The sequence below is a fragment of the Triplophysa rosa genome, linkage group LG23 (genome assembly GCF_024868665.1).
Source record: "Triplophysa rosa linkage group LG23, Trosa_1v2, whole genome shotgun sequence".
Classification (NCBI taxonomy): domain Eukaryota; kingdom Metazoa; phylum Chordata; class Actinopteri; order Cypriniformes; family Nemacheilidae; genus Triplophysa; species Triplophysa rosa.
This window is the reverse complement of record NC_079912.1, coordinates 2,278,630-2,292,525: the sequence shown is the minus strand read 5'-3', so window position 1 is coordinate 2,292,525 and position 13,896 is coordinate 2,278,630. Positions and strand designations below refer to the sequence as shown.

Sequence of the window (13,896 nt, the reverse complement as noted above, 5' to 3'; positions counted from 1 at the left end):
TTTGCCTGATTAAAGTCGCCAAGAATAATAATAACAGAGTGCGGATGTTGTTGCTCAGTGTCCGTGATGTGATCGGCGAGCTGTTGTAACGCCACGCTCACGTGCGCTTGCGGTGGAATGTAAACACACACGAGAATGAACGAAGAAAACTCTCGCGGCGAGTAAAAGGGCTTACAGTTAATGAAGAGTGCTTCTAGGTCGAGACAGCACATCTTCTTCATCACTGTTGAATCTGTACACCATTTTTCATTGATGTAGTAACATTCCCCACCACCGCGCGATTTCCCCGTTGAGTCTGCGTCGCGGTCCGCTCTGAACAGCTGGTAGCCGGGCAGATGTAGCGCGCTGTCCGGGATGAAGTCATTTAGCCACGTTTCCACAAAACACAAAACAGCAGAGTTTGAAAAATCCTTATTTGTCCGGTAGAGTAGAAGAAGTTCGTCCGTTTTGTTTGGCAGAGAGCGCAGATTCGCCAGATGTATAGCAGCGCAGTTTTAAAGCCGTGCTTTCTGAGCCTGATTAGCGCACCGGCTCGCGAAAAAAAAAATATATATACTGTATCTCAACTTTAACACAAATGGGTCTATTGTATATAATGGTTAAGGTGTGTTCTTTACACTTTTATTCACATTTTACTGTTCTGTAAGTCATCTTTGCTATATTTAGTAAGAGCATTGTCATGATGTGTTTGCATAGTGAGCGGAAGCTTCAGAGCCTTGACAGTGTTTATAGAACTGTGAGTTTAACACTTCACAACTGAACACAAACACACAAAACATCAACAATGACCTTCATCATCATCTTCATCTGGACACTTTTACTCTAAGGTACAATTTTAAATACGCATTTACCTCATTTACAAAACATGACTGAAAATAAGTTTTTATTAATTGTATCTCACACTGACACTGATACACCTGACAAATACTGCAGTTGCACTCACGCACACACACAGTTTTAAATGAATACATTTTTTTTCCAAATTCAGAGATATTATTATTTTTTCTCTGTAAACTCATCTGCATCAAATGCATCTGTCAAGTAAATATATTTTTAAACACTGCAGTTTGTTTGCAGTCAACACTGTCCTGCAAAACCATCAAACATAAATGACAGAGCTAGATGAAAATCAAAACACAAAATATACTGACAACACATAAACTATTAAATTTAATATTAGAGTTACAGTCTGAGAAAGTTTCCAGGTACTGTAAACCGTTCTACTGTCCTGAATGTTTAATTTTTTATTTGATATATATAATAAAATAATATATTTATTAAATATTTATTTTTAATATTTATTATTTATTAGAGTTCATCATTATTCAAAATGTTTGTCCTGAAACTGACAGTGAGACAGGAAACAGATTTGAATTTGTGTGTCTCACGTCTGAACTCATCACAACATCAGACTGTCGTCAATCATTAAAGCAACATCACTGCTCCTTCACTTCTCACTCATTCACTGGAAATATGATGGCACAAACTCTCATCTGCTCTCTAACGCTTTTATTTACAGGTGAGATTAAAACACAAAATAATCTGTCAATTCATGAAAAGCAAAAAATAATGCATCTGGAAGTAAATTTGTCTCGTTCAGATCACTGCATGTGATTGTGTCTCTAAATGAATGTTTGACTAACACTGACTGATGGTTGTGTTGTGACAGGTTGTTTTGGTGAGATTATTCTCACTCAGAGTCCCACCGTTCAGATGGTGTCAGTAGGAGAGAGCGTCACTCTCAACTGTAGATCCAGCAGTTCAGTTTCTACTTATTTAGCCTGGTATCATCAAAAACCTGGACAAACACCCAAACTCCTTTTCTCTAGTGTTGGTAGCCGAGTGTCTGGAGTGTCTGAGAGATTTACTGATGGAAGATCAAACACAAACTTCATGCTGAATATCAGAAATGTTCAGACTGAAGATGCAGGAGATTATTACTGTCAACAGCATTATGAGTTTCCACTCACATAGTGATACAGCGCCGTCCAAAAACCTCCTTCAGTCAAAGAGGAACTACAGACACACTATAGTCTCTGTCAATATGATAAATAAACAGTTTTAACACTAACATTTCACCCTCAACACTACTTCACCGTCGCCATCAGACAAAAATCTATTTTTCATATTTTTTCCATAAAAACGTTTGTCTGTGGGCTTTTAATGTTTAACCAATGAAAGTATTAAAAGCTTGTCAGCTTTGACTTTGTTTATTAAAAAAATTACAATGTTTTTGTGATGATATGAAACTGTGTGTCCACATTCAGAAATGATTCTTGATATTGTGTCATTAAAGATAATAACGCATGATGCTGAGCATCTGTGTGATTGAATGATCTTCGACAAGTGTAGAATTCATCTAAATAATTTAAAACAAATGTCCACAAATGATAAAATATCAGTAAAAAATACATATCAATGAACATAAACATTTACAAACACACACAGTAAAGTATAAACTGGTGTTGTGATGTAAATATGTAAATCCGTGTCGAGTGTGTTTGCATAGTGAGCGGATGCTTCAGAGTTCTGAGAGTGTTTATAGAGCTGTGAGTTTAACACTTCACAAATGAACACAAACACACAAAACATCAAGCATGACCTTCATCATCAGCTTCATCTGGACACTTTTATTCTCTATACAAGGTAGAATTTTTATTTTTATTAAACTTTATTTCTAAAATATGAGTGTAATTTTTTTCTTATTAACTGCATTTCACATTTAAATTGTATTATTTGTTTTTCAGGGTGTAAATCACAGATCACAGTAACTCAAAGTCCTTCAGTGAAAACTGCTGCACCAGATGAATCTGTTACTCTGAACTGTAGATTCAGTTCACCTCCAGCCTGTAGCCCACCCTGTGTGTCCTGGTACTTACAGAAACCTGGAGAAGCTCCTAAACTCCTGATATATCTGACCAACAGGCTTCAGTCTGGAACTCCATCTAGATTCAGTGGCAGTGGATCAAACACAGATTTCACTCTGGGCATCAGTGGAGTCAAGAGTGAAGATGCAGGACATTATTACTGTCAGAGTTATCACAGTGGTGGAGTGTTCACACAGTGATAAAGAGTCGTACAAAAACCTCCATCAGTCAGACTGACACTGATACACTTGACTGATTCTGCTGCTGCACACACACTATTACACGCTAAACATTAAAGCAGCACAGCAATTCTAACATTGTTTAACATGCTTTACACAATACATATTGTTTAAACAGTTTTTCAGAGAATTATTGCCTCAGTGTCTTAAAGTCCCAGTGAGCAGCCAAAGGCAACTGACAAGATAAAAAACCTCAGATGTTTAAGAAGAGTAAAAACCTTGATAGGAGCTAAACACAGTGAAGGAAAAGTGTTTACCACAAGAGTATCATGTGTTCATTAAATATGTTATTCAGTGTATTAATTGTCAGTGGAAACTGATTTGCTTCATTCCAGAGAATAAAGTGAGAAACAGTGAAACTGAAACTCAGATTTGCATCATCAGGATGAGAGATTCTGTTCCTCTCACAACACAGCAGATGTTCTCACACACTCATGAGTTTCATGTCTCTGTCACACCACAAACATCAAATAAAACACTTGTTCCATTATTTATCTGCAGGTGTGTTCGTGGTTCATTGAGTCAATTTTATATATAAACGTGAATTAAAGCCCTGAGTTTGACCCAAATGACCCAACACATATTAAAGTTCAAAAGAGACTAAAGAAATCAACAAAATTGTTTGTGTTTTTATTTATAAATCTGAGAAAACTTTATTCCTCCGTTTTCAATGCTTTGCTGAAACATTGTTTTAGTTATCCATTTAGTTAGTGTAAATATAGTGATGAATTTATTCGGCGTATTGTTCACAACAAGATGTCTCCTTCCCTATTTGAAGAGTGCATGGCTCGATGATGGATGAGTGAAAATCTCATTGGTTTGTTATCGCCTTCCACAAGAACGCGTTATATTTCGAAGATGTCATAATATCATAAACAGGAGTAAATAATGTATTTTGGTCTTTGCTTTAAATTTATTCTCCACATATGAATTTAACCTGGAAATACATTGAGTGTTTCCCTCAAAATATAACATCCTCTTGAGAAATTATAGGCCTAATTAATATTTATTTTATTTCTACCTTTTATTCACGCATGTCATTTATTCAGATCTCGAGGTGTTTTTTTATCTGCTTTGCTGGCAAGCGACAAAAGCTATTAAACATTCAAAGCTCCGTTACTGAAAAAAATAATAAATACACTGTAACAAAATTCAACTTGAAAGCTTAAGTTAATTTTAAAATGTTATTTTTAAATCGGCTTTATAGGTTGCAGTCACTTGAATTTAAATGACAGTAAACTTAATCTAGTTGAATTTCTTAAAATTCATATCATTCATATTCACACATCATATCACAACAGATACAATATAGACATGACATTTACAGACTTCTAAAGAACTGTAAACACGTGTAGCACAACAATAAAAGTTCATTTAAAGACAAAAACCTACCGATTTACTGAATTTTGAGTGTTGAAACATTCTGAACTTCTACATGTTGAACACAAAATCTAGACATCATAAAAACTCCTGATATCCAAATATCTTAAATATTCTCTCACACTAATCCAGACTGTATAATGTTCTTATAAAAGTTATTAAAGTAATTAAAAATCTCTTTGTTGTGATGTCTGGTGTGTGTTGTGTTTCCACAGAGAGACACTTTGCATGATCAGCACGCGCTTCAGTGCTCAGAGTGTTTATAACTGTCTGACTCAAACACTTTACTGTAACAGAGTTGTGTTTTCATCCTACAAAACACACAAACAAACAAACAAACCCAAATGATTTCCTTCACCATCTTCATTTGGATTCTGGGAGTTTTTATTCCAGGTAACAGAAGTGAAAGTTTGTTCTGTTGAAAGTTTTTGACTCTTTTAAACAAGCACGTGCGGGGGGGTGGGGGCTTGAGCCTAGGCTCTTTTTCTTCCTCGAGCAAAAGTGTCCTTTTTTCAGGGGAGTTTTTTTTAATAAATGAATATATGTGTGTGATCGCGTGTGTGTTTCTGTTTGCGCACGGCTTTCCCTGTCAAACAAATAGAAAATATCAGGTCAGGTCGAGAAATGTTGAGAGTTCCGATGCCTTTCTCCCATCCACGTCTCCACGCAGCCGCAGCACGGCTGTGTAGCACAACATTGTTAGGCACATCAGGCAGAGACCAGCAGAAGTGAAGCCCTCCCTCCTTACAGTAGCGTTTGTCTTGGTGTGGAGGTGAGTGGTGATGAACAGACTAGCTGTGCCTCGAATTCACAGCTAATTATCCAAAAGACAAAATGCAAATATTGTTTTGCTAACATCCAGCACTTATGAGCTAATGAGTTAGCTAAAGTTTAAAGTCATTGGCATAAGTTACATGCTAACTTAATGGAGAAACGACAGCTGAATACAGTAAAATTAATAACGTCATCAGAATCGCCTCATTGATATGTAAATCAGGCGTTAAGTGGTTAAAATGTGCTAACTTGCATACATTTGTCAGGCAATGCAGATGAATAGGATAAACAAAATAACTAAAGCATAACACAAGTTATTAGTTAATATGACTTACAACAATGCAGCTTACGCAGTTTACATATGCAGATATATATGCAGCTTGTTTTGGTTGATTTAGCAGAAATCTACAGCAAACAGACGAGGGTATAGTAGTCTTAAAACAAACACCTTAATGTGTATTTTGGAAATTTCCTTTCCATTCGAGTAAAAGAACACATGAAAGCAAAATAAACCAACATCTCAAAATTGAACAGTACATAAACAATAACTTGGTAAGTTTGATGTCAGACTCCTCATCTCCATTTTATATGTTGTGTATGCTGATAGATCTAAACAGCTCTCCCTCAAATGTGAAACAAAGTTCTTGTCACCATCAGTGTGTGTGTGTGTGTGTGTGTGTGTGTGCGCGCGTGCGTGCGTGGTACACAAGTGTAATTATAACAACAATAATTATATTAATAATAATAATAATAATTAGTTAAGATGCTGTATTTTTGTATTTTGTCAATAATTTTTTGCAATGTGTTTTAATTAATTTAAAAAATAACAAATTAGCACCAACTGCCCTTTTCGGTTTAGTGTGAAGGTCATTGTTGGTGTCCAAATAACACCAAAATAATTAAAACAGTTTATTGGCTTGTGCAAAATAAACAAATTATTAGTGAAAATATGTCCTTTTCCTTTGTGCAGTCATTTATTCTAAATATATACTTGAAAATTTAACATAGAAAACATGCACATTGTGGCTCAGTTTCCTTTGTTGTTGCCTGTTCTTGTGATAAAATTAGTGAATTCTAAAGAAGACTATGGTCTCTATGTGAACTGATTATTTTGTAGACATTGTTGGAACACAAGATTTTAGTCAGACAGCGACAATATTTAACACACAATAATATTCGAATTGAACGTCACAGAAATGTATTTCATTCAAATATTTTATGTTCTCATCCAAATGAAATAAAGATTGCACATATTTTCATTTCCACTACCATTTCTCTCCTAACTATCATTACATGACCAGAAAACCTTCAGACAAATAAATCGTTTTCACATTAAAACTTTTCCACCAAGGCTGAAACATTATAGTGAATAATTTGAAGACTAGAGACTGCTTAATCTAGCCATGCCGATCTGATCATTTACATGAAGAAACTTTGCATTAGAAGCACACGCTTCAGTAATCGGTGAGTTTTTATAACTCTTGGGAGTTTTAACAGGAATGATTAAGAACTTCATTATTCATCTAAACTCAACATGACCTTCATCAGCGTCTTCATCTGGATGTTATCTGTCTTCTGTTTCAGAGGTGAGAACAAATGAACCTTACACTTATTCTGCTTTACTGATCCTCTGTGTTAAATATCATTGACTCTAGAATAAAATGAAATCACCTCACTAATATTCTTCGTCTTTATGTAGAATCCAGAGGTGACGTGACAGTCATTCAAACACCTGCAGTGAAATCTGTTCATCCAGGAGACACAGTTACCATCACCTGTAAAACCAGTCCTGAAGTCTATCAGGGTTGGAGTTATCAGCCTCTTTCCTGGTATCAGCAGAAACCTGGAGAAGCTCCTAAACTCCTGATTATAAAAGCAAATGAGTTACACACAAATACTCCATCTAGATTCAGTGGCAGTGGATCAAACACAGATTTCACTCTGAGAATCAGTGACGTTCAGACTGAAGATGCAGGACATTATTACTGTTTTGGTTATCATGGTAGCAATGTGTTCACACAGTGATAGAGAGTCATACAAAAACCTCCATCAGTCAGACTGACACACCTGACAGATGCACACATCCATAATTCATATACATAACAAAATACATAATACGGTTGTAAACACATCTCAATTTTTCATGAAATCTGTACATCTGAACACAGTTCATTCTGGCCTTTGGATTTTTCCAGGTTTGTCTGAATTATGTCAGAGATGCTGGTTTTTAAGTGTATGTTCACTGTCAATCTTTTTTTATATATATATTCTATAGCGTGTATCTCATTTAAATGTTTCTCTTGAAAGATTCCATACACATTTTAGAGGTCTTTTCAAAGAAAAATATTGACGAGTTATCTTTTTGTGTGTTTATAATTCATAATACAATTTATAATACAAAAGCAGTCCTCTTGACATCAGTTCAGAGAAAATTCCCTTTGAAAATCCTTTGAAACTTCTTAACTGACTAACGTCTCCATCGAGTAGAAGTGAAACTGTTCCGGTTCACAACGTTTAACCAATCAAACAGCGAATGTGATAGTGAGGTGTAAAAATCACATTTGAATTGGCAGGGTGAAGTGATGCTGATCCTCTCAGCTCTGTCTCAACATGATCAAACCACAGTTTAATTCAGCACTGCAGTATGCTGACCTCTAGTGTCTCACTGCAAACACTTCAACAACAACTTTTGGCCCCTCAGCAAGAATTCACCAGCCCCATCTTGGGAATCTTCTTATCAAATAAGAATCAGAACTACAAATCACGATCACTTGAATAAAACAAACTTTTTTTTTTACAAAAAACTAAACATTTATTTTAACATGCATCCAACCTAAACATGTTATGATTCAGTAATATTTCACCTGAACCGAATGGATAGTTTGGGATCTGTATTATTCAGCTACTAGCAAGGGTCACCGGACCAAAGAAAAAAAATACTGATACTAAACAAGAAACGTGTTTGTGTGACTGTTAGAACAGATTTCATTTACTCCTCTCTCTAATACACATACACACGAGACGAAACATTTCATACATCATAAGAAAAGATGATGTAGTCTGAATGCGACAGATTCTCAGTTCATTTTGAATGATTGGCAGTCATACATGAATGTCTAAATACATGTGGATTACACGCTGCATACAAAACTCTATAATCCTGCTAGAACCCAAGCGCAAGAGAAGTCTTCGAAACATTCTACATGTTACAACTATTCACACTCGCTTACATCTCATTCATTCTGCATATAGATCTCTAAAGAACAAAGAAACACACGTCAGCCCACATAACGCTAACCATGTACAGTTTCCTCTTCGCTTAATGATTATTAGTGATGTGTCTATGCTTTTTATAGTTGGTGTAATGAAATTACAGCATCATGGTTTGCACTGAACAGCAGGATTATTCAACTGTTGACTCGTGACTATTTTCGTGACCGCAAACAATCGAAAATGTTTGCATCCCGAACAAAACCCGCAGGCAGGCCAGATCGACGGAGTCTGTTAGGGAAAGACGAGAGCGCTTGCGTGTTTTCTTTTTTAGTATGTGTCAGTATTCGCACCCGTCGAGCGGAGGGTTTCAGAGGCTTCCTGAGGGTGCTGCTGACTCCTGACGGTGGGATATTCCACAGCAAAGCTCCACTGATTAAAGTGCATGAATATACAGGAGATTTCATTCAGGCGTCTGTCCGCTCGTGTGTGTTTGTGTTTAATAGTCCTCCACCCAACCGTTCTCCTGGATGAAAGCGTCAATCACCTCCTTCATGGCCAGATTGGGAATCAGCTGATCTTGGGTCAGTGGGCTGCGGGTTACTGGGTCGAAATGACCAACACGCTACAGAGAGAGAGAGAGCATTAAAGACCCCATTAATCAATCCAAACCAGCCCATCTAAATATGTTTGGCATGAACAGAGAGAATCAAAAAGAATCGATCAAAATGATTCAAATAAGAATCACATGCTAAATATTTGTCTTCTGTGATGTCATGTTCGGTACATATTTCATGTCATTGGTGTGTTTGTGTACCTGTAGATGTTCCTCGATGTCTTTGCGGTCATAGGTTATACCGCTGGGTGTTATGCAAGGCTCTCTCATGAGCTCAAAACTGATCTTCCCACACAAATAATCTGGAATCTCTCGCTTCTGCACACAGATAAATAACATCATACAACTTAAATAATTGTGCCTTAAATGATTGTAAAGCAAGCTGATTAGGAATCTTCAAGACACAAAACACTTTTATAAGGTCTGAATGTTATGTATAAAATAGAAATATATCAAATCAAGCTGCATAGTTGAAAAATCGTTGGGAACCCTGGTTATACGATTCATTCACTCATGTCTAAGTGCAGCTATTCAACCACGTATCACATTTTCTTACCTTCCTCTTTTCATCTACTTGAGAGAAGAGCTCCTCCATATCCATCAAATATTTATCCTACACAGAGCACAGGAAATGACATCATTACAGAATTCGCACACAATTCAGAGATGCCAGTACATTTAAAAGCACATGTCTCACATGTTTGGATTTGATCTTGCTAATTTCACTTCCGTTCGGACTGTCTTCTGTCTGCTTCTCTCTGCAGTTTTCTATCTCTCTGAAAACAGACAAAAAAGGATGACTATTAAAACGCAGCTATACCATCAACCGCACAGACAGAAGTGATGCGAGCAGCACCTCTCTTTTTCTGCCAGTATGAGTTGAGTGAGATACGCGTGCAGCTCGTTCTCTTGACTGATCCGCTTGTCCTCTATACTGTTCCAGCGTTTCTTCTTAGCAATGCGAAGGGCACTTGGGATATCATCTCCGAAATTCAAACGCTGTTCCTTTGCCAGGTTATAAGCTGAAAGCAGCAGTTGGAAAGTTAAAAATGTCTAACTCATTTAAACAGTTCTGTATTTCTGTATGTATAGAAATGATTCTTTGAAATCTTGTGTGCACCTCTCTGTAGATTGCCAATGGCCTCTTCATAATTCTCCAGTTCCAGCTGGCACTGGCCCAGAAAAAAGTGCGCCTTCACCGATTGGCTGTCAAGTTCAAGGGCATGTTTACAGTCGGCCAGTGCCTTGTCATACTGCTGTAGCTTCACGTAGCACAGCGCCCGGTTAGTGTAGTACACGGCCACGGAGGGATTGCGATTCTGCACACATCAAACCAGGAACATATCTATTGACTTTTGGCAGATTATCTATCATCAGAGGCAGGTCATAACGTAGACTCACGATGGCTTTACTGTAGCAGGTGGCGGCCTCCTGGTATTTGCGGCTGAGGAACAGTCGGTTCCCCTGCTCCTTGAGCTCCTGCGCTGAGGTGCTTTTCTCCGGGCTGCTCGCCATCTTTTCCACTGGCTCCGTGGTGGCAGCTCCCCCCTGCTTACCAATCCTGTTCCCCGTCTCTTCGGTGAGCACCGGCCTCTCCCGGGGATCCAAATACCTGCCTGGAGTGAAACCTCTCACACTGCAGGGAAACACACATATTACACACTTACCCGTCAGGACTACAATAATACGCACAACACCACAGTGTGGGACAACAGTGACCCATTCCAGAAGCATGTATACTTCTGCTAAAGATACTACACACAGTTATAAACTACAATAACACAAATGACACGCATGTTATAACGTGACACAGATATGACAGCTGTGTCAGATGATTCATGACTACATAAGCAAGACAGTAAACACACAACTCGTGTAATGTAATCACAACAGTCGATATGGTCAAACAAATCATTACATGTAAAGTCATGGTGACTAGAACAGAAACTTGACGGATGTATTTGTGACTCACAGATATGTCGACAGTCACTTTACAACAACTACTAGTTATTTTGACTACAATAACAGTCCATGTAAGACCTTAGATGTGATATTTCTAGTTAAATTTACACGTGAACTAACGTGCACCGGGTCTGATTGCTGGACTGACGCCTGCCGTTAGCAAACCGGTAGCGACAGCGATGCTTTTCAGAGCGGATTTTGAATACTTTATCCCGATTAAAACGCTGTCAAACTCACAGTCCTGAACAATCATGACCTTAGGGTGAATAACACGCCATGTGTTTATCGGCGATTGTTACAAATCCGACATTTTATCCGAATTTGCGAGACGCTAGCGTCATGTTTCAGTTGTTTTGACTAGGCTGTAAGTGACGTCACCGGAGGTGACGATCAAACCCGCCCCAGCGACGACCCCTTTTTCCGGTGAAGTCGAGGAACTGGGATTGTTTATTGATAATTTAAAAAATGCTTTTTTTACATTTGTTTGTAAGTACTTGACTTAACGTACATACTATAATTATATTTCATACATGAAGTCTTTAACCACAAGTTCAAATTAGAAAATATTCATATATATAATTAAGCAAATTTCCTGATGAAAAACAAAAAACTCCACGAAAGTCTAAAAAATGTGAGTTTAGTAAAGTAACTTATAGCCTTCCGGTTTGTAATGTAACAGGTTGATAATAAAAATATTTTATGTAATAAAATTAATCAGAGTCCAGATTCATAACATGCCCCTATAGCAAAGTGTAATGAATCTCTCACATAGATAATAACCTTGCAAATAATCATTTTTGTTCACGTTGCTCAAAAGTAAAACTTAAATTTACAGGATTGTATTAATGATGAGGAAGATGTCATATTTAGAAAAACAAGGTGGAATCTATTTTCCTAAGCTGAAAACAGCTTGCACTGACACATCTTAAAATACATCAGTGCCATTGTTTTGTTTTATGCAGATACCTAATGTTTCTGTAAGGCATGTTTGTAAAAACTCAAATGTCCTAATTTAACCAAAGCCTAGTCCTTGCCAAATCCCTGTCCAGGAAACCGCCCCTAAATGTATGAACGCATTATAATGCAAGCTTTGCAAGCGCATATTTTACTTGTAAGTAAAAGATGTATTTATGCCACATCCCTTAGTAATGACTAGGGCTGTGCAAAAATATCGATACATGTAACTATCGCAATAATTTTTTTTCAATAGTGTNGTTCATGTCAGGTTTAATTATTGACAGGACATATGCTGTTTAATTGTGATTTTTGCCAGCGATTTAAAAAATATCTGCCTTCCCCCATTAAAGTAGATAGGACAGTGGACTTGCTATTAACTGCCCAGAGGCGTTGCAAACATGGCTGCCAAGTGGCACGACTTCCATAAACGAACTTTGGTCGTGGGAGAATGAGATAAATCAATAATGATAATAATATTAAAATGACGTGAAGGCCTACATATTTATGTGTGTTGCTAAAATCTGCTGTTCTGCTGTTTAGAAAACTTTTCTTTCTTCTGTGTATCTAACTCCACTGTTACTCTCGCACTTTAAATGATTTCTTGTGAACAAATATTGTATTTTTGTATTTTCAAATTACAAATTACTTGTATTTTAATTAAATACATTTTGCACAGCAGTATTTTGTATTTTATTTAAATACATTTTATAAGTAAGTATTTGTAATTTGTAACTAAATACTTTTTGATGTATTTGTGCCCATCGCTGCGTCTGACCGAGGTTGTATCTCGTTATTGGTGCTGCTAGACCTTAGTGCTGCATTCGACACCATTGACCACAGCACACTCCTACATAGACTCGAAAATTACGTCGGTATTAAGGGAATAGCTTTGAAATGGTTTAAATTTTATTTATCCGACCGGTGTTACGCAAATCGCATGTCCAGTACGGTGTACCACAGGGCTCAGTCTTAGGGCCTCTGCTCTTCGCATTATACATGCTACCTCTAGGAGATATAATAAAGCGACATGGAGTTAGCTTTCACTGTTATGCTGATGATACTCAACTTTATATTTCCTCAAAGCCTCATGAAACACAGCAGTTCTATCGAATAATGGAATGCATAGGCGATATAAAAAACTGGATGAGTAACAACTTTTTATTACTCAACTCGGACAAAACAGAAGTTTTACATATTGGACTGAAAACCGCCAAACGTAAAACAACCAAGAATACTGCTTAACTATTGACGGATGTTCCATAAAACCCTCATCCTCAGCTAAGAATCTTGGCATTCTATTCAATAGTAATCTGTCTTTTGAGAGCCACGTCGCCAACACCTGTAAAATTGCGTTTTTCCCTTTTAAGAATATATCTAAACTACGTCATATGCTGTCACTGTCAGATGCAGAGAAGTTAATTCATGCATTCATGACATCAAGACTAGATTACTGTAATGCACTGTTGGATGGTTGCCCTGCAGGCTTATTACAAAAACTCCAATTGGTCCAAAACGCGGCAGCTCGAGTTCTTACACGTACAAAAAAGTATGAACATATTAGCCCGATTCTGTCAACCTTGCACTGGTTACCTATAAAGCATCGCGTTAACTTTAAAATCTTGCTTATTACCTATAAAGCCTTACATGGTTTAGCTCCTCAGTACTTGAATGAACTCCTTTTGTATTACAGTCCTTCACGTGCATTACGCTCTCAGGCGTCCTGTCAGTTGGTAATACCTAGAATTTCAAAATCAAGTGCAGGTGGTAGATCCTTTTCCTATCTAGCGCCTAAACTTTGGAATAGTCTTCCCTGCACTGTCCGGGAGGCAGACACACTCTGTCAGTTTAAATCTAGACTAAAGACGCATCTTTTTAATCTTGCATACACTAC

At 37.3% G+C, this 13,896-nt stretch overlaps 1 protein-coding gene and 3 gene segments (V, D, J or C); 3 read left to right on the top strand and 1 right to left on the bottom strand.

The window, feature by feature from the left end:
* The first annotated feature begins 1,426 nt into the window (after window positions 1-1,426).
* On the top strand, window positions 1,427-2,300 carry LOC130546746 (immunoglobulin kappa variable 4-1-like). The segment is given in 2 exon segments: window positions 1,427-1,519; window positions 1,670-2,300. Coding segments are annotated over 2 exon segments (351 nt in total).
* A 282-nt stretch (window positions 2,301-2,582) lies between these two features.
* On the top strand, window positions 2,583-3,577 carry LOC130546742 (immunoglobulin kappa variable 1-8-like). The segment is given in 2 exon segments: window positions 2,583-2,646; window positions 2,748-3,577. Coding segments are annotated over 2 exon segments (369 nt in total).
* A 2,734-nt stretch (window positions 3,578-6,311) lies between these two features.
* LOC130546737 (Ig kappa chain V region K29-213-like) lies at window positions 6,312-7,839 on the top strand. The segment is given in 2 exon segments: window positions 6,312-6,846; window positions 6,960-7,839. Coding segments are annotated over 2 exon segments (378 nt in total).
* A 265-nt stretch (window positions 7,840-8,104) lies between these two features.
* LOC130546720 (E3 ubiquitin-protein ligase CHIP-like) lies at window positions 8,105-11,441 on the bottom strand. Of its 4 annotated transcripts, none has more exons than XM_057322135.1 (8): window positions 11,059-11,441; window positions 10,488-10,722; window positions 10,207-10,405; window positions 9,943-10,108; window positions 9,784-9,862; window positions 9,643-9,699; window positions 9,288-9,404; window positions 8,110-9,095 (listed from the first exon to the last, which is right to left on the bottom strand). In XM_057322135.1, the coding sequence occupies exons 2-8, from the start codon at window positions 10,599-10,601 to the stop codon at window positions 8,970-8,972; spliced, it is 858 nt and encodes a 285-aa protein (XP_057178118.1). In that variant the 5' UTR covers window positions 10,602-10,722; window positions 11,059-11,441; the 3' UTR covers window positions 8,110-8,969. The 4 variants fall into 4 exon arrangements, with proteins under 4 accessions (XP_057178117.1, XP_057178118.1, XP_057178119.1 ...); XM_057322136.1 differs by having other exon boundaries at window positions 11,286-11,441; XM_057322137.1 differs by having other exon boundaries at window positions 11,169-11,274.
* Window positions 11,442-13,896: the final 2,455 nt, after the last annotated feature.